This window comes from Scyliorhinus torazame, chromosome 4 (assembly GCF_047496885.1).
Source record: "Scyliorhinus torazame isolate Kashiwa2021f chromosome 4, sScyTor2.1, whole genome shotgun sequence".
NCBI classification, from domain to species: Eukaryota; Metazoa; Chordata; class Chondrichthyes; order Carcharhiniformes; family Scyliorhinidae; genus Scyliorhinus; species Scyliorhinus torazame.
In genome coordinates, this window is record NC_092710.1 from 333,584,012 (window position 1) to 333,611,771 (window position 27,760).

The 27,760-nt window shown below is 49.5% G+C and overlaps 1 protein-coding gene across 1 annotated transcript in view; it reads right to left on the reverse strand.

The window, feature by feature from the left end:
• Positions 1-5,333: 5,333 nt before the first annotated feature.
• Positions 5,334-27,760, reverse strand: part of parp1 (poly (ADP-ribose) polymerase 1) — a 114,386-nt gene continuing 91,959 nt past the window's right edge. Inside the window, exons 16-23 of the mRNA XM_072500222.1 lie at positions 22,176-22,298; positions 19,055-19,183; positions 18,407-18,505; positions 17,356-17,508; positions 11,531-11,658; positions 7,883-7,944; positions 7,012-7,126; positions 5,334-6,013 (exon numbers count right to left, since the gene is read on the reverse strand). Of these exons, the coding sequence (XP_072356323.1) occupies positions 5,932-6,013; positions 7,012-7,126; positions 7,883-7,944; positions 11,531-11,658; positions 17,356-17,508; positions 18,407-18,505; positions 19,055-19,183; positions 22,176-22,298 (891 nt within the window). The 3' untranslated portion in view covers positions 5,334-5,931. The remainder of the gene's footprint in view (positions 6,014-7,011; positions 7,127-7,882; positions 7,945-11,530; positions 11,659-17,355; positions 17,509-18,406; positions 18,506-19,054; positions 19,184-22,175; positions 22,299-27,760) is intronic.

Consider the following 27,760-nt stretch of genomic DNA (forward strand, 5'->3'; position numbering starts at 1 on the left):
GAGCTGTGAAGCAATTGTGCTATCCACAAGGCTACCGTGCTGCCCTCGAATTATCCCTCTCTCCATTTGGACCTGTAAAGACTTAATTACCTGCAAAGACTCACATTCAAAGAATCGTCTTGCATCTTTGACTTGGTCTATATATGTTTCTGGAACCTACCTCTTCATTCACCGGAGGAAGGAGCAGCGCTCTGAAAGCTAGTTGATTCAAAACAAACCTGTTGGACTTTAACCTGGTGCTGTAAGACTTCTTACTGTGCTCAACCCAGTCCCATCTCAACATCATATAACTGGACCTTGGTTCATAACCCTAATTCCTTGCGTAGTCTCCATAGAAACTCTCCAGTGCAGAAGGCCATTCAGCCCATCGAGTCTGCACCAACATAGAATTTACAGTGCAGGAGGTCATTCGGCCCATCGAGTCTGCACCGGCCCTTGGAAAGAGCACCGAGCACACCAGTTAAGTCCACAACCCCACCCTACACTGTAACCCAGCAATCCACCCAACCTCTTTGGACATTAAGGGCAATTTAGCATGGCCAGTCACCTAACCTGCATGTCTTTGGACCCTCTGAAAGAGCACCCTACCTCGGCCCACCCTCCCGGTAGCCCCAGCCTAACCTGCACATCTTTGAACTGTGGGAGGAAACCCACACAGACACAGGGAGAATGTGGTTGACTCTTAAACACCCTCAGGGATGGGCAATAAAGGGAGCCACAGTAGCAAGGTGCTTCAGGTTGTCACAGCCTCAGGGTCCCAGGTTCGATTCCCGGCTTGGGTCACTGTCTGTCTGCACATTCTCCCAGTGGGTTTCCTCCAGGTGCTCTGGTTTCCTCCCACCAAAGATGTGCCGGTTAGGTGGATTGACCATGCTAATTTGCCCTGAGGATAAGTGGGTTACGGGGATAGGGTGGAGGTGTGGGCTTAAATTGGGTGCTCTTCCAAGAGCCGAAATGCTGACACAGCCCATATCCCTGTGAACGAATAAAAAGGTGTAAACTCCAGTCACCCAAGGCTGGAATTGAACCCTAGCACTGTGATGCTGCAGTGCTAATCAGTATGCCCATTTTCAATCTCTGTGAGCCCACACCTTCAGCTATCTGTTCTCCACTAATTCTGACCTCATGATCATTCTTGATGTTAACCCCTCCCAGATTGGCAGCTATGCATCCTTTTGTTTAAATTATTTCATAGGCCTTGTTCAAATCCCAAATGTAAATTCAATTAATAAATCTGGAATTGAATCCATTGCTGCATTCACTCCAGAGTCTGTATTGCTCCCTCCTTTTCTGACACTCCAGCACAAATGCAGAAAAGGCATTGTATTTAAACATAGCTTCAGGATTTCCAAAATGTCTAAGTTTCAAACAGTGGATTGGATTGGATTTGTTTATTGTCACCTGTACAGAGGTACAGTGACAAGTATTTTTCTGCGAGCAGTTCAACAGATCATTACGTACATGGGAAGAAAAGAAAATACATAATAGGGCAACACAAGTATACAATGTAACTACATAAGCACTGGCATCGGATGAAGCATACAGGGTGTAGTGTTAATGAGGTCAGTCCATAAGAGGGTCATTTAGGAGTCTGGTAACAGCGGGGAAGCAGCTGTTTTTGAGTCTTGTTCGTGCGTATTCTCAGACTTCTGTATCTCCTGCCTGATGGAAGACGATGGAAGAGTGAGTAAGCCGGGTGGGAAGGGTCTTTGATTATGCTGCCCGCTTTCCCCAGGCAGCGGAAGGTGTAAATAGTCAATGGATGGGAGGCAGGTTCGTGTGATGAACTGGGCGGTGTTCACGACTCTCTGAAGTTTCTTGCGGTCCTGGGCCGAGCAGTTGCCATACCAGCCTGTGATGCAGCCTGATAGGATGCTTTCTATGGTATATCTGTAAAAGTTGGTGAGTTAATGTGGAAATGCTGAATTTCCTTAAGTTTCCTGAGGAAGTATAGGCGCTGTTCTGCTTTCTTGGTGGTAGCGTCACCGTGGGGGAACCAGGACAGGTTTTTGGAGATGTGCACCCCTAGGAATTTGAAACTGCTAACCATCTCCACCTCGGCCCCGTTGATGCTGACAGGGGTGGGTACAGTACTTTGCTTCCTGAAGTCAATGACCAGCTCTTTAGTTTTGCTGGCATTGAGGGAGAGATTGTTGTCACTGCACCACTTCACTAGGTTCTTTATCTCCTTCCTGTATTCTGACTCGTCGTTATTCGAGATCCGGCCCACTATGGTCGTATCGTCAGCAAACTTGTAGATGGAATTGGAACCAAATTTTGCCAGTGCTAAAATAACTGACTTTAGCAGAAAGAACAAATGATTAAAGACACATTTCGATAGCAGCTTTCATATGCTCAGATGTCCCAGGCAAATTTGCAGCTTTGACACGTTGTCAATTGTCTCACAGTAAGCTCTCACAACAACTTGTCAGATAATCAATTTTTAATCATATTGGTTCAGGGCTAAATGCTAATTGGGACAACACTGGACTCCCCGACTGGCACCATGGTATCTTTAAACGTCCCCTCACTGTATTATCTCTATCTGAAAGTTTTGTACCATTTGCCTGCTAAACCGGCAGGATCACTTAGTACTGTTTGGGATACAGAAGCAGAGATCTCCTTGTGCATAAAGTCAGTACCTGGGGGCATTGATCAAGGCTAGAATACACCTTTTCAAGTGTCGCTGCTCGAATATTTGCAGTGTTAAGTGACAGAGTCTGAACCCAAAGAAGGGAATCATTTTATTCATGAGAAAGAATGGGCCGAATGGCCTCCCTTGTGTTCACCAAGGAGTGATGACGTCTAACAAATTGATTGAATTTTTCAAGCAAGATCAGGGCTAAATGCTGGCAGATTAAACATCGCTGGCTTTGAAAGCAGACCGAGGCAGGCCAGCAGCACGGTTCGATTCCCGTAACAGCCTCCCCGAACAGGTGCCGGAATGTGGCGACTAGGGGCTTTTCACAGTAACTTCATTTGAAACCTACTTGTGACAATAAGCAATTTTAATTTCATTTTCAGATGAGGGCAGCACAGTTGATGTCGTGTACATGGACTTCAGTAAAGAATTTAACGAGGTCCCACATGGGAAACTGGTCAAGGTAAGAGTGTGATGGTCGACAGTTGTTTGTGTGACTGGAAGCCTGTGTCCAGTCGTGTACCACAGGGATCGGTGCTGGATCCTTTGCTGTTGTAGTGTACATTAATGATCTAATGATGTGGGCGGTATGATCAGCAAGTTCACAGACAAAAAACAATTGATGACGTGGTAAATAGCGAGGACAGCCTTAGATCACAAGAGCAATAGACAAGCTGGTCAGAACATTGGCAAAGGGGACTTAACCCCGAAAAGTATGGTGCAATGTATTTTGGGAGGACTAACAAGACATGGGGATACACAATCAACAGTAGGACCCAATCTTGGGGTGGGTGTATGTCCATAGGTCCCTGAAGCCTGCAAGACAAGTGGATAAGGCGGTTAAGAAGGCCTATGGGACTGTTGCCTTTATTAGCCGAGGCATAGAATATAAGAGCAGTGATATTATGATGGAGTTGTATGAAACATTGTTAGGCCACAGCTAGAGTATTACGTGCAGTTATGGTCAACACACTATAGGTAGGGTATAGGAGGAGGTTCACCAGGATGTTGCCTGGGCTGGAGCATTTCAGCTATGAACAGAGGTTGGCTGGTTTCCTTACAGCAGAGAAGGCTGAGGGAGGACCTGATTGAGGTGCACAAGATTATGGAGGACAGATAGGGTGGATTGAAAGAAAATTTTCCCCTTAGCAGAGAGGTCAATGAACGGGGGGGGGTAATGGTAATGGGCAGGAGGTTTTATGGGGATTTGAGGAAAATCCTTTTCACCCAGAGGGTGGTGGGAATCTGGAACTCGCTGCCTGAAAGAGTGGTAGAGATGGGAACTCTGAACATTTAAGAAGCATTTAGATGAGCGCTTGGAATGCCATAGCAGGGCATTGGGGGCCACTAGGGACCAAATGCTGGAAAATGGGATTAGAATGCAGGTCCTTGGTGGCTGGCGCAGACATGGTGGGCTGAAGGGCCTTTCTGTGCTGCAAAACCCTGCCTGTACTAATCAAATATACAAGATACCACACACAGAAAACCTCTCACAGATTGTCTTCAAACTTTGTGTCCCTTGGTTTAAGTGGCTTTAAGTAATGAGTCAGATCCCCTCTGAGGTAAATGGAAAAATAATGTTTTTCTTTAAAAACAATACTCAAACTAAACAGGTAAGGAATCACAAGTGACCCTCACTCTTGGCCAGGGAATACCTAATTAACTTATCATGAGACAGCACTGCAATCTCCCCTGTGCTAATAACAGGGTTCTCCAGGGTTAGATGAGCTTGGGACTTCACACATGAAGGAACTAATTAAGCATTTCCCTGGGTCAGTTCGTCCTCTGCTGTCACTTGACAAGGCGTACCTGTCTAAAAAAAACACAATCATAGCACGTGTTACGTTGAGTTCCAGTCCCTTTGCTCTGTCGCAGTGCAGGAAAGGCTTGAAAAAGGGCCCAGTCCAACTGCATTGTATTATTTTTAGGTATCAGCAGGGCTCAGTTGGTATCATTCTTGTCCTTGAGTCAGAAGGTTGTAGGTTCAAGTCCCACTCCAGGGGTTGAACTCAAAAATCTAGGCTAGTACTCCAGTGTTGGAGGAGTTGCCTTTCAGATGAAATGTTTAAACCAAGGTCATAGATGCTTTCTGATGTGGATATAAAGATCTTCAGCTGTCACCTGTTTAGGCTGAGTGGTTAACCTCATTTGTGAGGATCCAAATTCCAGTCATTGTGTAGGAGGCCCACGATGTTTATGCCCACCTCATCAACATGACCGATGAATAATCAATTATTCCTTTGCGGCACCCCCCCAGCTCACAGCTTGTAGAGCCTGCCTAGCCCTCTGCGTGCAACGAGTTTCCCGATCACAAATCGTTGAACAACCACCATCTGCGCTGGAAGATTTTATAAGTCATTTCACAATCTCAGGTCACGGCAGAGCTCAGAGTCGGAACGGCGGCAGCCATTTTGTGCACACCACTCCAGGCCGGAGTTAACATCCCAACTAAAAGACGGCATCTTTGGCAGCACAGCACTCCCTCGGTACTGCTCTGGGAGTGTCAGCCTGGAACATGGGCTCAAATCCCTGGTGAGACTTGAACGTATAACCTCCTGACTAAGTCGAGGGTGCTACCCAACACTGACATTGAATGACAGGCAATAAATTGGCAGGCATACCACATTGTTAGAACGAAGAACTTGAAGATTCAACTAATTATTCTAGCATTCTAATAAACACAGAGGCAAGGTTATTTTTTACGCTATCCTTTATTCCTCACATCATATAAAAGGGAAAAAGAAAATGCCAATGGGTAGGATGCAGCTGAAAGAGAAAAAAGAATGACCTTTCAAATGAAGAGGAGAAGGTAGCAAATACAAAAAGCAACTATACAGCCCTGGGTCTATCAGCCTCTAAAAGGGTGGGGATCATTACCTCCCATCTCTCTCCTATTAAAGGTTTTGTACAAGTAAACCAAATGATTCCCGTCAGTTAAGCCACTTCACTGGCTAATTAAAAGTAACAGCCATTTTAATACTCAAATCAAACCCCTACCAACCCCCCCCCCCAAAAAAAAAAGTAGTCAACTTGCATTTTTTTAAAAAAATGTTGTAACAATCATTTTCATTTATGGCTTTTGTCAGTTCGCAGGTACGGGGTTCTTTCTCCCCCAGCTTGGCCTGAAGCTCCCCCTCCCCTCAGCCACTGCCCAGCTGAGTATGAGAATGCTAGCTCTGATCCTGTCCCTGCCTGTAGCCCCCTGCCTCAGACTCTTCCTGTAGCCCACTTTTGCGAATGGTGATTTATTCAGGCGGGCAGTGGCAGGTGGGAGGGTTTCGAGACTGTGTTCACCACAGCGAGCTCTTGTACTTGAAGTTGAGCTTCAGCAGGTACTTCATGTTCACCTGGGCCACATCGTACACGATGTACCTGAAAGGTCACGAGTTAAGGTAGACAACCACAGCCCCACTGCATCATCCGTCCCTGTTTAGCACAGGGCTAAATCGCTGGCTTTGAAAGCAGACCAAGGCAGGCCAGCAGCACGGTTTTATTCCCGTAACAGCCTCCCCGAACAGGCGCCGGAATGTGGCGACTAGGGGCTTTTCACAGTAACTTCATTTGAAGCCTACTTGCGACAATAAGCGATTTTCATTCATTTCATTTCATTCATTCATGGGTCCCGTCACTCGCTCATTCACCCTGTGCTAGTTTCACCCATGGACCCTTCTTCACTGGACATAGCGGTGAGGGGCTGAGTCTCGGGGCACTGAGTGTTGGGTGTCTTGGCCAGTGAGGGCGCAGTAATGTGATGGAGGGAGTCTCAGGCGTCGAGTGCACAGTGAGGTTCATTGAGTGAGACACCCTCCCACTAAGTGTTGGGGAACTTGGCTGGTGAATGCAGAGAGACAGAGGCTGACCTCCACCTCGGTTAAATGTGAAGGCGTCTTACAAAGAGTAGACCACAAGGCCTCCTTCTGCACAGAATTGTTCTAGAGAAGCCCCTTCCACTAACTTTAAGGGTGGGCAAGGTATGTCTCGCTCTATCCTCGTGAGAGAGAGAAAATGTGTGCAGGGGGGGGCAATGAGGTGAGGTGAGGTGAGGGGCCGGGGGGTCACTCACCATCTAAGTTTCTGTTGACTTCCTGTTATCCTACAGATCAGCTCTGTGCAGCCCTTTCACGGAGTGTAAATGGGTCGAAGTCGATTTCTCATCGGCCTCACATCCGTGGAAGCAAGGCAATTCCCATAATTTCTCCCCTTGGATTTGGGTTCAGGGATCAGATGAAAGGTGGGCAACGAAAACGCAACAACTTAAGGCTCGGCTCATCCACCCCCACCCCAAATCTGGACAGCAGTGTTGCAGTGCCATAGGCCTAGTTAGTTTTAAAAGGGGTCAGTGCCCTGCTGCTCTCTTCAGAGAAGGATACTCGTTGTACAGCAAACTGGAGTCTGTGACTGGTGTTTGGACGCCTTTCCCCAGTGGCACATCCACTCCGTCCATCTTGATAGTAGCACCGGGATCCGGAGCCGTCTTCCCAACCCCTGTGAAGAAACAGGAACCACAGTTTTTTTGGAGAGGAGCAGCGATATTCCGAGCCAGCCTCCGCTCTTTGCTCAGTCCCCTGGAGCCTACCCACCAGCCCCCCCCCCCCCCCTCCATTCCCATAGCTGCTGCATCACCTTAAACCGGGGAGTGGGGCAGAGGACCCAGTGCTACCTGGTTCTGCACAGTCCCTTCCAACAACAACACTGATCGCACCGCAGCCCCACCCTCCACAGGAGATCTAACTAAATGAGACGGAGTTGCAGATGCTGCTTCCAAATCTGTGTGATCTTCCCTCAGAACCGAGTGACTGAGTGGAGGAACAAGGGGAATAGTCCTGTATGCAGCTATGGGCATTATGGGCTGCTAAAAGATGGGGCTACACTTATCCACCTGGCACGAGGAAACCTTCCCCACCCTGCCGGATCTATGCAGAGTTCAAAGCCGAGTTCTGATCTCCACTGGTTGGGAATGTCTGGAGAGGAATTTGAACCCGCAAGTTGGACAGGATTGTTATCACCCAGCATAATCCTTGGGCATGGGGAAAAATGGGCAAAGTGGCATTCTTAAACTGGGGGAAGAGAATGGGAACGGGAAAGCAAGGGAAGTCCAAGAACCAAGCAGAGAGAACTCCAGGAACAAGGTATAACATTGGGAAGAACTCCCTCACATTCTGCGTCACTGTTTCATGGAACAGAATACACCATTCACCCTGCCCCCGCACCTCCGCCCCTATGCCCCCGTGTCGTGCTTACCTTTCACACTGTGTTTGCCTTTCGGTAGTTTTGTAATATGATTTGCTCGTTTCAACTCGTGCCTGTAGAAACACAACATTTGACAGTAAGTGCCCTCACAAACAGCACTGGACTTTGAACTGTACCCATCAGTTCGATTTCATCACAGTAGGAAGCTACCAGCTCCAATGCCAGAGTGAGCTCCACAAAGCAGGTACCAATCCAATCCCAGCCCTCGCCCCACATTGGAGCCATCTATCTCAGTTCACGTTTGCCCATTCTCAAGTTCCTCCAAACTACTGCCTCATCGTCGGCTCTTATCAGAAAGGTGGTGCAGTGGCTAGTGTCCTTGTCTCCGAGCTGGAGGCTCTGGGCTCAGGCTCACTCCAGGTCTTGATGGCCAAGGAAGATGTGTTAATAACATGGTGAAAGTATCAACTTCCAACACGCCAATAGCAGGCGGGACGAGCAGAAGAGATTCCTCATCAGCCATATCATGGAAAACAAGTGGAGCCTCTACCATCATCATGCATAGCTCCAGGACATACAACAAGTATGTAACAATCTATGTTGTCAAGTAACTCTGACTTCTTTGGGGAAGGAGGAGGGGGGTTGCAGCAGTTGTTCAGATGCTCGTGTGACACGGGATTCAATCCCCATTCCGGCTGGGGTGGATTCAGAACCTGCCTCCTTGCTCTATCCGTGGTGGAGATCGTGGCCTCATGGGTTAGACTTACCTTTCGACAGAGAACTCCCCATCGCAAATGCAATCACCCTCCTGGTGAATGCATACCAGTCCAAATGTGTCTTTTACCAGCTGCCTTCACTTATGAACCTACTCTTTTCCTGAATCACTTTCTGTTAAAAGAATGCGCTTTAGTAGTCTGGCCCGTAAGCATTTATTTTTCTGCAGGCTCTGTATAAAATAAGAGACTGCCTTCTTGCCCGTGTGGAGTAGTGTAAGACTTACATCCGGGCACATGCTCCCCAGATAGGGTTGTGGATAGAGACTCGGAGCAGGAACACGGTTGGTTGCCCCTTTGCTGACTCAGGGAGGGAAACACTGAGGCTAATCTAACTGATCCTAGCTCAGGTTAATGAACACAGCCACGGCTAAAGTTCAAATCCAGAACCTCCCAAATCTGTGCAGCTGAGTTCATTGAATTTTTCATAGAATTTACAGTGAAGGAGACCATTCGGCCCATTGAGTCTGCATCAGCCCTTGGAAAGAGCACCCTGTCCCTGCAATCCAGCAACCCAACCTTTCGGAAACTAAGGGCAATTTAACATGGCCAATCCACCTAACCTGCATATCTTTGGACTGTGGGATGAAACCGGAGCACCTGGAGGGAACCCACGCAGACACGGGGAGAAAGTGCAGACTCCGCACAGACAGTGACCCAAGCCGGGAATCGAACCTGGGACCCTGGAGCTGTGAAGCAATTGTGCTAACCACTGTGTCGAGTTCAGGAGGTGCTTAACATTATTGAGCCATCAGTTCCAGGCATCACAACTCCGCAATATGTCAGACAAAAGTTAACCGGAACCAGATGAGTTAAATTACAAATATAGGTTGCATAATCCAAGTTTGAAGATAACAAATGATCTAATTGAGGTGCTTAAGATGATTAAAGGAGTTGATAGAGAGTTGCCATTTCCTCTGGTGTAGAGGCTAGGACAGAAGGGGAGAGCCTTTAATTAAAGCTAGACTATTCAGCGATAAAAGCAGACAGTGTTGGAAAAACGCAGGTCTGGCAGCATCTGTGGAGAGAGAAATTGAGTCCAGTACAATTGCTCTTTCAGTGCAGGAGGCCATTCAGCCCATCGAGTCTACAACGACCCTCTGAAAGAGCAGTCCACCAAGGCCCAAACCCCACACTATCCCCGTAACTCCACCTAGGGCCAAATTAGCTCGGCCAATCCACCTAACCTGCACATCTTTGGACTGTGGGAGGAAACCGGAGCACCCGAGACTCGGGGACATGGTGACAAAGTGCAAACTCCACATAAAAACAGAGAAAATAGAAGTTGGAGGAGGCCATTCGGTCCTTCGAGCCTGCTCCACTATTCACTATGATCATGGCTGATCATCAAGTTCAATAGCCTAATCCCGCCTTCCCCCATATCCCTCGATTCTTTTAACCCCAAGAGCTGTATCTAATTCCTTCTTGAAATTGCACAATGTTTTAGATTCTCAGGTATTAAATTCCACAGATTCACCTCTCTCTGGGTGAAGAAATTTCTCCTCACCTCAGTCCTAAAGAGTTTACCCCTTATCCTCAAACCAAGACCCCTAGTTCTGGACTCCCCAACCATCGGGAACATTCTTTCTGAATCTATCCTGTCTAATCCTGTTAAGAGTTTTATAAGTTTCTGCAAGATCCCCCTTGCTCTTCTAAACTCTTCAATGAAGATAATCCTAATATAATCCTAATTTTAAAAATATTTTTTAAAACATGTGAGCTGGAGTAGTAGTATGGGCTCTCCCCGGGAAACACCTTTAGGTATCTACAGGTAAGGGCGTTTGCCAGGCGGCGAGTGGTGGAATTCCCGCTGCAGCCGCCACGCACGGGACAGGGTGCTCTCGGGGGTGTGAGTTGGAGAGTGGAAGATTTCGGCAACATACCAGGTGATGCAGGAGGAGGAGGAGGCCTCGGCGGAGGAGCTGAAAGGTAAGTGGGAGGAGGAGTTGGGGGAGGAGATCGAGTGGGGACGTGGGCAGATGCCCTTGGGAGGGTGAACTCGTCCTCTACGTGCACGAGGCTCTATTTTATGGTTGTTTGTCTATACTGGGGGATCGAAGGGGGTGTATATATTTGCTATGTGTTTCGGCGGGTGTTTATTATTTATGTATGGGGGAGGGGGGCATTGGGTTGTTTTGTTCTGTATTTAATTCTATTGGGTTCCTTTTACATTGTTGTTGATATTTTGTGAAAACTTTTAATAATTTTTTTTTTTTTTAAAGTAAATACGTAGACATCGGGTGAAGCATATGGAATATAGTGCTACAACAGTAGAGAAGATGCGTAGAGATCAGTTCAGTCCATAAGAGAGTCATTCGGGGGCAGGGAAGCAGCGTTTTTTGAATCCGTTAGTGCGTGTTCTCAGATTTTTGTCTCTTCCTCCCAATGGAAGAGGTTGGAAGAGAGAATAACCCGGGTGGGAGGGGGTCTTTGATTATTTTGACTACCTCGCTTTTTGAATAGCGGGGTTACATTCGCTACCCTCCAATCTGAGGGAACCATTCCAGGGGCCAAAGAATTTTGACAATGACCACCAATGGATCTACTATTTCTAGGGCCACTTCCTTAAGTACTCTGGGATGAAGATTATCAGGCCCTGGAGATTTATCCGCCTTCAATCCCATTAATTTCCCCAAAACAATTTATTTACTAATATGGATTTCCTTCAGCTCCTCACTAAAACTTGTGTTTTTTAGGACTTCCGGCACGTTATTCATGTCTTCCTTTGTGAAGACAGAAGCAAAGTACGAATTTAGTTCCTCGGCCATTTTGTGATACAGATCAGTGATGAACTCCAGGTAAAACAGATTTGGGGGCTGAGCAGACTACGCCAGTTCCTAAATCAATTCACTGTGACATGAAATGCAAATGAACCCTCCACAAACTGACACGCAAACAGGCACTGAAAGGCAGCTTTACTACTCACATGTTCCCCAAGGCCACTTCAGCCAGCAGAATAAGCCCCACGGGTTCGGCCTGCGACGTGTGGCAGTAATTCGCACTTTTGGAAACCATGTCGGCAAAATAGACGCCTTTACCGAACATGTAACCGGTCTGTTAGGAGGCAAAAGAATAATAAATGCAATGATGGAACATTCTACTTCACTGCCTCTGACCCAGGAGGGAGGGGGGGCCAGGGGGCAAAAAAAGTCCAATCCAAGGAGGGCAAACAACCGATTAAAGGGGGGAGGAAGCAGCTTGGAAAGAGAGCACTGATGCAGTGCACAGATCAAGATCAGGAGACAGACGGAGGGTTTATCTGGGGGTATATCTTAGAAACCCATGAGTAAGGCTCAGTTGCAAGGCAGGTGCAGTACTGGTTCGCATTAGCAGAGGGACAGACTGCCCAGCAACAATTGCATTGATATAGCGCATTTAACAATGTAAAACATTAACAAGCCACTTTAGCAAGAGCATTAGCAGACATCGAGTGCAGCAATTAAATATTAGAAGGGGTGAGCGTGAGCTTGGTGGATTTTTAAGAAGTATCCAAAAGACATTTAGGAAAGGAGTTCCAGCCTCACGGCGCTGAGGTCCCAGGTTTGATCCCGGCTCTGGGTCACTGTCCAAATGTGGAGTTTGCACATTCTCCCCGTGTCTGCGTGGGTTTCGCCCCCACAACCCAAAGATGTGCAGGGTAGGTGGATTGGCCACGCTAAATTGCCCCTTAATTGGAAAAAATGAATTGGGCACTCTAAAGCTTTTTTAAAAAGGGAGTTCCAGAGCTCAGGGCTTTGGCAAAGCAGAGAATGTGTAACAGGCCTGAATTGGAAGAATTAAGTGATCTCAGGGGATTGTAAAACCAGAGAGTACAGAGCTAGAGAAGGGGTGTTGCCATGGAGGGATTTGAACAGGACAGTGAGAATTTTTAAATGGAGGCACTGGCATACAGGGAGACAACAGTCAGCCAGCAAGTACAGGGAAGTTTGTGTTTTTGATGGAAAACTTGGGGGAGATACGGCTACGTGGGAACCGGGTGAGGAGCTGGATTGAAAAAGGAGATGGCTAGTCGTCAAGGGGGGTAAAGAGCCCCCCTACCCGGCTGATCACGTGGAATGTGAGAGGGCTGAACGGGCCGATTAAGAGGGCACGGGTACTCGCACACCTAAAGAAACTTAAGGCAGATGTGGTTATGCTTCAGGAGACGCATCTGAAGCTGATAGACCAGGTCAGACTACGCAAAGGATGGGTGGGGCAGGTGTTTCATTCGGGGCTAGACGCAAAAAACAGGGGGGTGGCCATACTAGTGGGGAAGCGGGTAATGTTTGAGGCAAAGACTATAGTGGCGGATAGTGGGGGCAGATACGTGATGGTGAGTGGCAAATTGCAAGGGGAGGCGGTGGTATTAGTGAACGTGTATGCCCCGAACTGGGATGATGCCAACTTTGAGGCGTATGTTAGGACGAATCCCGGACCTAGAAGTGGGGAAGTTGGTAATGGGTGGAGATTTTTAATACGGTGCTGGACCCAGGGCTGGACAGATCGAGGTCCAGGACCGGAAGGAGGCCGGCTGCAGCTAGGGTGCTTAAGGACTTTATGGAGCAGATGGGAGGAGTAGACCCCTGGAGATTTAGTAGACCTAGGAGTACAGAGTATTTGTTTTTCTCCTATGTCCACAAAGTTTATTCACGAATAGATTTTTTTGTTTTGGGAAGGGCACTGATCCCAAAGGTGACGGGGACGGAGTACACGGCTATATCCACTTCGGATCATGCTCCACATTGGGTGGACCTGGAGATAGGGGAAGAAAAAGAACAGCGTCCACCCTGGAGAATGGACATGGGATTATTGGCAGATGAGGGGGTGTGTTTAAGGGTGAGGGGGTGTATTGAAAGGTACTTGGAACTCAATGATAATGGGGAGGTACAGGTGGGAGTGGTCTGGGAGGCACTGAAGGCAGTGGTTAGAGGGGAGCTGATATCTATTAGGGCACATAAAGGAAAGCAGGAGGGTAGGGAAAGGGAGTGGTTGTTGAAGGAACTTCTGAGGGTGGACAGACAATATGCGGAGGCACCGGAGAAGGGACTGTACAGGGAAAGGCAAAGGCTACATGTAGAATTTGACTTGTTGACTACGGGTAATGCAGAGGCACAATGGAGGAAGGCACAGGGTGTACAGTACGAATACGGGGAGAAGGCGAGCAGGTTGCTGGCCCACCAACTGAGGAAAAGGGGAGCAGCGAGGGAGATAGGGGGGGGTGGTGAGAGATGAGGAGGGAGAGATGGAGTGGGGAGCGGAGAGAGTGAATAGAGTGTTCAAGGCATTTTACGAAAGATTATATGAAGCTCAGCCCCCGGGTGGGAAGGAGAGAATGATGTGCTTTCTGGATCAGCTGGAATTTCCTAAGGTGGAGGAGCAGGAGGGGGTGGGACTGGGAGCACAGATTGAGACGGAGGAAGTGGTGAAAGGGATTGGGAGCATGCAGGCGGGGAAGGACCCGGGACCAGACGGATTCCCAGTTGAATTCTATAGGAAATATATGGACTTGCTGGCCCCGCTACTGATGAGAACCTTTAATGAGGCGAGGGAAAGGGGGCAGCTGCCCCCGACTATGTCAGAGGCAACGATATCGCTCCTCCTAAATAAGGAAAAAGACCCGCTGCAATGCGGGTCCTACAGGCCCATTTCCCTCCTGAATGTGGACGCAAAGATTCTGGCCAAGGTAATGGTAATGAGGATAGAGGATTGTGCCCCGGGGGTGGTTCATGAGGACCAAACTGGGTTTGTGAAGGGGAGACAGCTGAATACAAATATACGGAGGCTACTAGGGGTAATGATGATGCCCCCACCAGAGGGGGAAGCGGAGATAGTGGTGGCGATGGATGCCGAGAAAGCATTTGATAGAGTGGAGTGGGGATGCTGAGGTGCTGAGGAGATTTGGTTTTGGGGATGGGTATATCAGGTGGGTACAGTTGCTGTATAGGGCCCCGATGGCGAGCGTGGTCACGAATGGGCGGGGGTCTGACTATTTTCGGCTCCATAGAGGGACAAGGCAGGGATGTCCTCTGTCCCCGTTATTGTTTGCACTGGCAATTAAACCCCTGGCCATAGCATTGAGGGGTTCCAGGAAGTGGAGGGGAGTACTCGGGCGGGGAAAGAACACTAGGTATCTCTGTCTGCGGATGATTTGTTGCTATATGTGGCGGACCCGGCGGAGGGGATGCCAGAGATAATGCGGATACTTGGGGAGTTTGGGGATTTTTCAGGGTATAAACTGAACATGGGGAAAAGTGAGTTGTTTGTGGTGCATCCAGGGGAGCAGAGTAGAGAGATAGAGGATTTACCGTTGAGGAAGGTAACAAGGGACTTCCGGTACTTGGGGATCCAGATAGCCAAGAATTGGGGTACATTACACAGGCTTAATTTAACGCGGTTGGTGGAACAGATGGAGGAGGACTTTAAGAGATGGGACATGGTGTCCCTGTCATTGGCAGGTAGGGTGCAGGCGGTTAAAATGGTGGTCCTCCCGAGATTCCTTTTTGTGTTTCAGTGCCTCCCGGTGGTGATCATGAAGGCTTTTTTCAAAAGAATCGAGAAGAGTATTATGAGTTTTGTGTGGGCTGGGAAGACCCCGAGAGTGAGGAGGGGATTCTTGCAGCGTAGAAGGGACAGGGGGGGGGGGCTGGCACTACCGAGCCGAAGTGAGTACTACTGGGCCGCCAATGTTTCAATGGTGTGTAAGTGGATGGGAGAAGGGGAGGGAGCGGCGTGGAAGAGATTGGAGAGGGCGTCCTGCAGGGGGGCTAGCCTACAAGCAATGGTGACGGCGCCGTTGCTGTTCTCACCAAAGAAATACACCACAAGCCCGGTGGTGGTGGCTACATTGAAAATTTGGGGGCAGTGGAGACGGCATGGGGAAGGACGGGAGCTTCGGTGCGGTCCCCGATAAGAAACAATCATAGGTTCGTTCCGGGGAGAATGGATGGGGGATTTGGAGCATGGCAAAGAGCTGGGGTAGTACAACTGAGAGATGTTTGTAGATGGGACGTTTGCGAGTCTGGGAGCGCTGACTGAAAAATATGAGTTGCCCCAAGGGAATGCATTTCGGTACATGCAATTGAGGGCTTTTGCGAGGCAACAGGTGAGGGAATTCCCGCAGCTCCCGACGCAGGAGGTGCAGGATAGAGTGATCTCAGAGACATGGGTGGGGGATGGTAAGGTGTCGGACATATACAGGGAAATGAGGGACGAGGGGGAGATCATGGTAGATGAGCTGAAAGGGAAATGGGAAGAACTGGGGGAGGAGATTGAGGAGGGGCTGTGGGCTGATGCCCTACGTAAGGTAAACCCATCGTCCTCGTGTGCCAGGCTAAGCCTGATACAATTTAAGGTGTTACACAGGGCGCATATGACTGGAGCACGGCTTAGTAAATTTTTTGGGGTAGAGGATTGGTGTGCGAGATGCTCGAGAGGCCCAGCGAATCACACCCACATGTTCTGGTCATGCCCGGCGCTACAGGGGTTCTGGGTGGGGGTGGCAAAGGTGCTTTCGAAGGTGGTGGGCGTCCGGGTCGAACCAAGCTGGGGGTTGGCTATATTTGGGGTTGCAGAAGTGCCGGGAGTGCAGGAGGCGAGAGAGGCCGATGTTTTGGCCTTTGCGTCCCTAGTAGCCCGGCGCAGGATATTGTTAATGTGGAAGGAAGCCAAACCCCCGGGTGTGGAGACCTGGGTAAACGACATGGCAGGGTTTATAAAGTTAGAACGGATTAAGTTTGTGTTAAGGGGTTCGGCTCAGGGGTTCAGCAGGCAGTGGCAACCGTTCGTCGATTACCTCACAGAAAGATAGAGGGAATGGAAAAGAAGTAGACATCAGCAGCAACCGGGGGGGGGAAGAAGGGGGAGGAATCGGACGGACTCTCGGAGATGTTATTGTATATGTATAATATGTATAGGTATTTGTTATAGGTAATTGTATATTGGATTGTTGGATTGTATTTTTGGAGAGTATTTATTTTGGACAAGGCAGTTGCCATTCAGTTTTGTTCTTGTTTTTGTTTATATATTATTTATTTATTTGTTTAAAACTGGCCACTGTTATTTATATTGCTTTATTGTTGTGTAAAAGAAACACTATGTACTGTTATGTTTGGCCAAAAATGTTGAATAAAATATATATTTTTTTAAAAAACAGGTGGTTGATGCAGCCTCAGGTTGAAGAGGTTTGTTGTTCAGCTGAAAATCTGCCCCTGCTGGGACAGTGTTGGCTCAGTGAAAACACACTCTCTCTTGAGCCAAGAGGTTGAGAGTTCAAGTCCCACAACAGGGAGTTGAGCGCATAATCTCGGCCGGCGCTTCAGTGTAATAATGAGAGTCGGGATGTTAAAATCCAGGTTCCTGTCAGGTTAAAGATCCCAATGTACAGCTGGCCTTGGCCAACGTTCCTCCCTCAATCCAGCTTTATCCCAACAGTGGCAAACGATGGTAACAGGGAATGATGTATCTCGTTTGCGGGAAATGACTGTGCAAATTGGCCACCGCATGAGCCGAACAAAACAAAAAGTGATCCCGTTGGAAGAATGCGGAGAAAAGCATGAGGCCGAGCTCGGGCGATAGCGAAGCCAGTTCGCCTTTTACTTCTCACCCGGTTCCATTCTTGGTCCCCCGCAGGGTGGGTGGCGACCCCTGCACCTCCCTCCACACCCGATTAAAATCGATAAATAATAACAATGAAAATAAAGCACAAGGGCCATGGTCAGAATGTCTAAGTCGCTTCACTGTTTAGATGCTCGTTCCCCCACCTCCCTCACTCACCACGGGGGCCTCTGGTGGCGCGATGCGGAGGCCCTGTGACAGGATGCCAGCAAAGTTGGTGATGCGAGACCCGTGCCAGAGCAGCTGGCGATTGTGAAGCTCACTGAAAGGTCCGAAACGTTGTTCTTCTCCCTCACGCTTAATCTTGAATATCTACCAGAAAGGAAAAAGACTCCACAATGCAAAAACTAACCCATTCCAGACTTTTAAGCGACACACAGCAAGAAGCAAAAACATACCATGCTGAATATTGGGAACATGTGCACTGGCTATATGGCCGTCGGTATACAAGGACATGGCTGTGGTAGCCAAAACTTATTTCAGCATCCTTTTTTGAAGATACTGAATCACACTGGATATTGCCCCATGCTTTCCGCAGCACCCCCCCGGGTCTTTTGAGGCTAGTGAACTATTCCACTGTGGAGGGCACCACAAGCAAATGCCTGACACCAAAGCACACCAATTTCTACAGAATCCGCATTCTCCACCATGGGTCACTTGCGATCCTGAACGGGAATTCTGCTGCTGTTTCTTCCCCCCCCCCCCGCCCAACCAAAAACAACAATCTAGGGGCTCCAGAATCCGCTTCAACAGGGAGTCACTGATGCAGGCGTATGTGCACCGCAGAAAAGAGGGGAAAGCAAAATGCAAGCATGATGCAAGTTTGGATCTCATGATCGACACGGCTGCTGTCAATTTAGTTGTAGCGGGGAAGCACTGAAAGAAAGGAGCAGGGCTTTTGCGGAGGACAGGCCCGAGGTCCTTCCCCTTGGCTTATCTCAATGTCACCGGTTTAAATCAGTGCGAGGTTGGACATTAAGAAAATCTGCTCCCTTTCTCTCCCGGAGAGAAAGAAATGCTGGGGTTTTGGGTGGGTAGAGTTGGTCCCAGACCTAAAACGATTGGCAATGTTCTGGAAAGGTCTAAAAATAGTGGGCTCAGGGCCCTGATAGAGGCCTTGCACCAAAAGTCTGGGACCGGGACACTTCAGACTGCAAGTGCAGTCCCGCAGTTAGGCTGAACACAGTCCGTGAAGCGGTAGCACACTCACCTCCATTACTTCGAGATCGTACTGGTTGTGCGTAGCAGCATGTGTGTTTTTAACATAGTCTCTTATTATCTTGGCTTCATCAGTTTGCCCGTCCAGGACCTAAGACACAGAGTTCATAGAAAGCAGAAAGGAAATGAACGACAAACACAAATACAGCAATGTCGTGTTAACTCTCAGATGGGACATGTTGGAAAGACTGTGGGTGGGGGAAGGTAACCATATTGCAATGAAAGTGTTAAATAAAGTAATGAAATTACATTATTTCAGGGGTTATTCCATAATGGGAGCCCAAAGACCGAGTGCTATCATCATCATAATACCACAATCTCCCCCAAACTCCAATTTTCTCTCTTTAATATAGTGACTGTCGGTGAGGCCCACCAGATATCCCAGCAAAAGGGGTAATCCTCACAATGCCAATATTAGCAGAATGTTTTAACTCTCATGTGGAGGAGCATCAATATCGCAGCCAGATCTAAACCTTCACGGTCCTTCCACCCAGGATCCAGGGACACTGGTCCACTGCAGTAACCTGCTTACGCTCTGAACACGCACTGTGCAAGATTCAGCTAGTGGCCAATTGGTTCAGGAGGCTGCTGGGAAAAGTTACAGGGATTCGTTTTAAAATGAAAGGGTTACACCGGTCACCTTGATGTCTGTATGCAGCTTCTCATAATTGACATCGATAGGATTCTTGGCGTCATCCTCCTTGCCACCTTTGAGGAGACTGTAGGCCACCTCAATGTCCAGCAGACTGTCCAGCATCTGTACTTTGGCCTGGAGATCAAAGAAAGGAACAGCGAGGTCAGAGGTGACAGGTCAAGGAGGGAGACAAGTAGCAGATTATTAAAACTTTTACAGACTCACAACTGAATCCCATTCCGTGGCCATTCTAACCCTAACCCTGGATCATGATCAAGGCAATTTCCTTTTACTGAATATAAAGCTGCTAAGTCTAACTATAGTTTTGCCACTCCAACCAAAACTATCAAACTAATGGGAGGCTGGATAGGCTGTGGTTGTTTAACCGGGAAAAAGGTTTTTTTTTGGGGGGGGAACCTGATTGAGGTGCATAAAATTATGAGGGACATAGATAGGGTGGACCGGAAGGTACTTTTCCCCATAGTGGAGGGGCCAATAAGCAGGGGGCATAGATTTAATGGGCAGGAGGTTTAGAGGTGATGTCAGGAAAAAGTGTTTCACCCAGAGTGTGGTTGGAATCTGGAATTCGCTGTCTGAAAGTATGTTAGAGGCAGGAATGTTCACAACTTTTAAGAAGCTATTGGATACAAGGCCACGGGCCAAGTGCTGGAAAATGGGATTAGAATAGGGAGGTGCATGATGATCGGCATGAACACGATGGGCCGAATGGCCTCTTTCTGTGCTGTAAAACGCTATGATTCTAAAACCAAGCAAGCTAAACCCAGGTTGAAACTGTATGGCCCCGAACAAACAGTGGAATTAGTTATTGAACCAATATGGGAAATGGAACACAATGGTATCTTGAAAATTATATTTCACTCTGTGACTGTACTGTCTCACTTTGGCTATCAGAGCACAGGTTCCTCAGGACAGTGTGCTAGGCCCAACCATCTCCTACATGAGAGGATCCAACCATTGCCCCAAGACTTTCAATGGCATCGCTGAATCCCTCACAATCAACATCTTGGGAGTTATTATTGATCAATAACTGAACTGGACTAGTCACATTAATACTATGGCTACCAGGGCAGGTCAAAGGCTAGGAAGCCCAACACACCTCATGAATCCCCCAAATCCAGTCCACCTTCTACAAGGCATAAGTCAGCAGTGTAAAGGAATACTCTCCACTTGTCTGGATCAGTGCAGCATGCTTGATTTTATCCCCTTCCACAAACAATGGCAGCCATGTGTACCATCTCCAAGATGCACTGTAGTATCTCACCAAGGTTCCTTTGACAGCACCTTCCAAACCCACGACCCACTACCATCTAGAAGGACAAGAGTAGCAGATACCTGGGAACCCCACCACCTGGAGGTTTCCCTCCAAATCACCCATCACCCTGACTTGGAAATGTATCGCTGTTCCTTCACTGTCGCTGGGGCAACATCCTGGCGCTCCCTCCCTAACAGCACAGTGGGTGTACCTACACTCCAGGGGCTGTCGCAGTTCAAGACGGCAACTCACCACCTCCTTCTGAAGGGCAACTACGGATGGGCAATAAATGCTGGCCTAAGCAGAGACACCTATATCCCGTAAATGAATTAAAAAATAGGTCTAACTGTACATTTAGTTCATCCCGCATTATGGCCTCCATCAGTTTTCCCACTATTAATGTCAAGCTGACGGGTCTGTAGTTTCCTGGGTTACCGGTTGCCCTTTTTCTTAAACAACGGCGTCACATTTGAAATCCTCCAGTCCCCCGGGGCTAATCTTGTGTTCAGAGAGTCCTGGAGAATGTCTGTCAATGGCTCCGCAATATGCTCCCTTACCTCTCTCAGCAATCTAGGATGCATCCCGCCCGGGCCTGTCGATTTCTCTACCTGGAGTGCGCCAGCCTTTTTAGCACCTTTTCTTTATGTATCACTATACTGTTCAGTTGCTCAACACCCACCTTTTCAACTGGGACATTGTTACCATCTTCTAATTTGGTAAAGACAGAAGCAAAGAACTCATTTAGTACCATTGCTGTACCCTCTGTTTCAGTGAGCAGTTTACCCTGCATGTATCCAAGTCTCTTCCGGAATAGGAGGAACAGGAATAGGGTTAGGCCTTTCAATCCTACAATCCAGTTCTGCTGCTGAATGGCAAATCGCCCCACCCACCTCACCCCACGCCTCACCATCGCGCCCCATCTTCCTTCCCCCCCCCCCCCCCGGACCATCGAGCCCTTCTCCCTCTCTCCAAGGCCATCGCGTCCATCTCTCTTCCCCCCCCCCCCAATTACCATCACACCCTTCTCTCCCCCCCCCCCCCCCACGGCCATCGTGTCCTTCTTCCCCCCCCCACGACCATCGCGCCCTTCTCCCCTCCCCCCCCCCCCCACGACCATCGCGCCCTTCTCCCCCCACGACCATCGTGCCCTTCACCCCATCCCGACCATCGCGCCCTTCACCCCATCCCGACCATCACACCCTTCTCCGCCCACCCTCTCCCCCACCGACCATCACACCCTTCTCTGCCCCCCTCTTCTCCCCCCCCACCGCACCTTTCTCCGCCCCCCCTCTCCCCCACCGACCATCGCACCCTTCTCCGCACCCCCCTCCCCACCGACCATCGCACCCTTCTCCGCACCCCCCCCCCAACCGACCATCGCACCCTTCTCCGCCTCCCCTCCCCCACCGACCATCGCACCCTTCTCCGGCCCCCTCTCCCCCACCGACCATCGCGCCATTCTCTGCCCCCCCCTCTCCCCCATCACACCCTTCTCCGCCCCACTCTCCCCCACCGACCATCGCACCCTTCACTGCCCCCCCTCTCCCCCACCGACCATCGCGCCCCCTCTCCGCCACCGACCATCACACCCTTCTCCGCCCCCCCTTCCCCCACCAACCATCGCGCCCTATCTCTCCGTCCCCCTCACAATCAAATCTGCTCCACCACTCAATTCGTAACCGCCCTGTATGAATATATTGCTCTTCTCACTCTTTTTGGCAATTATCTTTAATGTGTGTGTCCTCGGCCCTCCTCACTAGAGGAAACAATTCCACCCCATTGACTCCAATCTAAACCCTTCCACCGTTTTTAAATTTAAAAAAACTCATACTCAATCTATATCACCCTGGTCACCTGGATATATTCTTCACTATTCAAGAGCGGTGGTTTCTTCATTCCAAAGTCATGTGGTATGAGTGTGTAGAATCGATTGGAGAGGTCCAGTACCTGCGATTCCGTCCCATTATTCGCGACAACCTTAACACAGCAAGATTATAGACATTAACTATCTTTTATAGAGATTCATCTTCCGCAACATGTAGTTTGGAATGGATCGGATTTGGTTTGTCATGTGAACCCAGGTACAGTGAAAAGTATTATTCTGCATACAGTCCCGACAGATCATTCTATAGATGAAAAAAAAAACATAGAATGTACATAAATACACAATGTAAATACATCGGCACAGACATCGGGTGAAGCATGCGGAGTGTAGTACTACTCGGTAGAGAAGATGTGTGAAGAGACCAGATCAGTCCACAAGAGGGTCATTTAGGAGTCTGGTAACAATGGGGAAGAAGCTGTGTTTGAATCTGTTAATGCGTGTTCTCAGACTTTTGTATCTCCTGCCTGATGGAAGAAGTTGGAAGAGAGAATAACCCAGACCTGGGGCGGGGGGGGGTCTTTGATTATGCTGCCCGTTTTCCCAAGGCAGCGGGAGGTGTAGGCAGAGTCAATGGATGGGAGGCTGGTTCATGTGATGGACTGGGCTGTGTTCATGACTCTCTGAAGTTTCTTCTGGTCTAGGGTCGAGCAGTTGCCATACCAGGCTGTGATGCAGCCCGATAGGATGCTTTCTTTGGTGCATCTGAAAAATTGGTAAGGATCAACATGGACATGCCGAATCTCCTTAGTTTCCTCAGGAAGTATAGGCGCTGTTGTGCTTTCTTGGTCGTAGCACTGACGTGGGTGGACCAGGACAGATTGTTGGTGATGTGCGCACCAGGAATATGAAGTGTCAACCATCTCCATTTCAGCACCATTGATGCAAATAAGGGCGTGTATAACATTTCGCTTCCTGATGTCAATGACCAGCTCCTTAGGTTTGCTGCACCACTCCTCTAGGTTCTCTATCTCCCTCCTGTACTCGGACTCATCTTTGTTTGAGGTCCCAACCACCACGATCGTCGCATCAGCAAACTTGTAGATGGAGTTGGAGCCAAGTATTGCCATAGTCATGTGTGTATATAGGGAGTTACGTATGCAGCCCAGTATTGAGGACTATTGTGGAGGAGGTGTTGTTGTTTATCCTTACTGATTGTGGTCAATGGGCCAGAAAGTTGAGGATCCAGTTGCAGAGTGAGGAGCCAAGTCCTAGATTTTGGAGCTTTGATATGAGCTTGGCTAGGTTTATGGTGTTGAAGGCGGAGCTGTAGTCAATAAATAGGTGTCTGGACTTCCGGTGGCGGCTATGAGGGAGGAAGTCGCGCATTTGGTGGTTCTCGCTCCGGTCAGACTTTTAGACCTTTTGCCCCGACCTTTTCGAACTTTTGAGCACTGGAGGGGAAAACAACAGCACTGTAGGTCTGGATCCAGACAGAGTTGTATGGACTTAAGGAGTAGAAGGGAGCGTAAACAGGCGAAGAAGGGGCTGAACAAAGGTGGTGTGGAAGTTCAAGCGGGAGGAAAGATGGCCGACGAACGGACCACGGAACGGACGGTCCAGACAGCACTGGACAACATGCTGAAGGTCATGAAGGAGAGCTTTGCAGCACTGAAGCGGGATAATTTGGAATCGCTTCAGAAAGCGGTGGAGTGGCTGGACCAAAGGCTGGACGCCCAGGATAAGAAGGTCCAGGCACTGGAGAAGACAATGGAGGAGCAGGCAGAATTCCAAACGGTAGCGGACGTGGAAATTAGAAAGTTGAAGGAGCAAAAATCAAGGCTGATGGACAGGCTGGAGGACCTGGAAAATAGGTCACGACGGCAGAATCTGAGAATCATTGGTCTCCCGGAGGGGGCGGAGGGAGTGGATGCCACGGCATTTGTGGCAGACATGCTGCAGAAGCTGGTGGGGGATGATTTATTCCCACATCCTTTGGAGCTGGACAGGGCACAGAGTGCAGGCGAGGCAGCCCCCCCGGGCGATGGTGGTCAGGTTCCATAGGTTCGTGGACAAGGAGCGGGTCCTACAGTGGGCCAAGAAGACTAAGAGCTGCTTATGGAACAACAGCACATCTTATCAGGATCTGAGCCAGGAGGTGGCCAGAAGGAGGGCAGCCTACAGACAAATTAAAGAGATCCTGTTTAAAAAGATCAAGTTCGGGCTACCCGGAGGAAGCGATGGACTTCGCTAAGGGGCATGGACTGGTGCCGAACTGAGGACCCATGGACTCAAGTTAGAGTGTTTCAAGGGATGTTTGCATTTGTTTGTGGATTGCCCTACGTGTTAGCGATGTCGTTCGGCACGTTCTTTTACTTAAAATTTGGGGTGGTCTTGTGTTTTTGCCTGTTTGAAAGTTTTAAAGTCAAAGTCAAAGTTAAAGGTTAAGTTATTGGGTGCTGGGGGGCAGTACGGGTTCTTTTTGCTATTTTTCTGGTAATGTTGGGAGGGGGGTGGGTGGTAGCGCCCACCTCATTACACAGTTTGAATTGCACTATTGTGGGGGCGAGCTTTGTTCTTTGTTTTCTCTCTGTTTCGGTCCCAGAGCGATTGCTCGGACAGGGCTGTTCTGGGGAAGTGGTGTTGATGGGCGGGAGGGAGAGGAGCGGGGGTACAATAGGTGGGAGACATGGTGGCGCCGGAGTTGAGAGTCACCAGGCTAGCTGCTTTGAGCTAGTCAATGGGAGCGAGGTGGGGGGTGTGCATACAGCCAGTAAATAGCAGGGGTTAGGTTACAGGGGGTTGTTGCTGGTTGGGGGGGGGGGGGGGGGGGAGGAGAGATGATCTGCTGACGAGGGAGGGAACTGAACCAGGTAATAGGGAAGAGGTCGGGGATGGGAGCTGCCAAGAGGCGGACCGGGGGGGGGCACATGGGCAGGGGGTGGGGCCCAAGACGGGGGGATGGCTGATCGGCGCAGGGTGCCCTCCAACCAGGCTGATCACCTGGAATGTTCGAGGGTTAAACGGGCCGGTGAAGAGGGCACGTGTTCGCGCACTTAGGGGCTCTGAAGGCAGATGTAATGTTGCTCCAGGAGACATATTTGAGTGGCAGACCAGATTAGATTACGGAAGGGCTGGGTTAGCCAGGTCTTCCATTCGGGGCTTGACGCTAAGACCAGAGGGGTCGCGATCATGATTAACAAGCGGGTTCAATTTGAGGTGGACAGCACAGTTGCGGATGGGGGTGGTAGATTTCACATGGTCAGGGGTAAGCTTGAGGGGGTGAGGGTAGTCCTAGTGAATGTATACGCGCCAAACTGGGATGATGTAGATTTCATCAACAGGCTGCTGGGGAAAATCCCCGACTTGGATTCACACAAGCTGATTATGGTTGGGGACTTGATCCCGACCTGGATCGGTCATGCTCTAGAACGGGCAGGGTCCTGGCAATGGCAAGAGAACTGAGGGGGTTCATGGAACAAATGGGGGTCGTAGGCCCCTGGGGAGTCAGTCGGCCGACAGGGAAGGAGTTCTCGTTCTATTCACATGTTCACAAGGTTTATTTTCGTATTGACTTCTTTATTATGAGTAGGGGCTTTTTGAAGAGGGTGAGGGATAAAATACTCGGCGATCACTATTTCGGACCATGCTCCACAATGGATCGACCTGCAGGTCTGCAAAGAAAGTTACCAGCGCCCACAATGGAGGTTAGAGGTGGGATTGTTGGCAGATGAGGGTGCGTGTGAGAGAGTGGGGAAATGCATGTAGAACTAACTACAGGATAAGTCTCAACAGCGGTGTTCTGGGAGGCACTGAAGGCGGTGGTGAGAGGGGAACTGATCTCAATCCGAGCCCACAGGGATAGAACGGACGGGGCGGAGATGGGCAGACTGGTTCAGAAGATACGGACGGACAGGGAACATGCGGAGTCCCCGATGGCAGAGCTACTTAGGGAACGACGGAGACTGCAGGCAGAGCTGGGGGCGCTATCCACTGGGAAGGCCGTAGAGCAGCTCAGAAAGGCAAGTGGCGCGGTGTATGAGCATGGGGAGAACGCCAGCAGAATGCTTGCACAGCAACTTAGGAAGAGGGAAGCAGCCAGGGAAATAGGGACGGGGCAGGGAACCGGGTTGGAGACCCGGCAGGACTGAACAGGACATTCAGGGACTTTTACAGCAAGCTGTATACCTCGGAACCCCACAAGGAGCCGGAGGGGATCCGGCGCTTCTTAGATGGGCTGACCTTCCCAAAGGTGGGCAGAGGGATGGTAGAGGGGCTGGGGGCCCCAATTAGGGCTGAAGAAGTAATGAGGGACCTGAAGGCCATGCAGTCGGGTGAAGCCCCGGGGCCGGACGGGTATCCAGTGGAGTTCTACAAAAAGTTCTCCGGGATAGTGGGGCCGGTGCTGGTTAGGGTGTTTAACGAGGCAATGGGGTGTTACCCTCGACGATGTCGCAAGCCACTATCTCGCTGCTATTAAAACGGGATAAAGATCCCGAAGCCCGTGGGTCCTACAGGCCAATCTCCTTGATTAATGTTGACGCTAAACTACTGGCCAAGATCCTGGCGTCCGGAATCGAAGACTGTGTACCGGACGTGATTGTGGAGGACCAAACGGGGTTTGTAAAGGGCAGGCAGCTGGTAGCCAACCTAAGAAGGCGACTCAGTGATTATGATGCCCCCGGAGGGCAGAGAAGTGGAGGTAGTGGTGGCAATGGATGCTGAAAAGGCTTTTGACCGGATGGAGTGGGACTATTTATGGGAGGTGCTGGGACGGTTTGGGTTTGGGGAAGGCTTTGTGGACTGGGTTAGACTGCTATATCAGGCCCCGGAGGCTAGTGTAAGGACGAACAGGACAACATCTGAGTATTTTTGACTCTACCGTGGGACAAGACAGGGGTGCCCCCCTCTCTCATAGAATATAGAACATAGAAAATACAGCACAGAACAGGCCCTTCGGCCCACGATGTTGTGCCGAACCTTTGTCCTAAATTAATCATAGATTATCATTGAATTTACAGTGCAGAAGGAGGCCATTCGGCCCTTTGAGTCTGCACCGGCTCTTGGAAAGAGCACCCTACCCAAACTCAACACCTCCACCCAACACCAAGGGCAATTTGGACATTAAGGGCAATTTATCATTGGCCAATTCACCTAACCCGCACATCTTTGGATTGTGGGAGGAAACCGGAGCACCCGGAGGAAACCCACGCAGACACGGGGAGGACGTGCAGACTCCGCACAGTCAGTGACCCAAGCCGGAATCGAACCTGGGACCCTGGAGCTGTGAAGCAATTGTGCTATCCACAATGCTACCGTGCTGCCTTGAGAACAAATAAATCTACACTATATCATTTAACCGTAATCCATGTACCTATCCAATAGCTGCTTGAAGGTCCCTAATGTTTCCGACTCAACTACTTCCAAAGGCAGTGCATTCCATGCCCCCACTACTCTCTGGGTAAAGAACCTACCTCTCATATCCCTCCTATATCTTCCACCTTTCACCTTAAATTTATGTCCCCTTGTAATGGTTTGTTCCACCCGGGGAAAAAGTCTCCCCATTGCTGTTTGCATTGGCAATAGAACCTGAATAGTCAGGGGGGTGTAGAACACA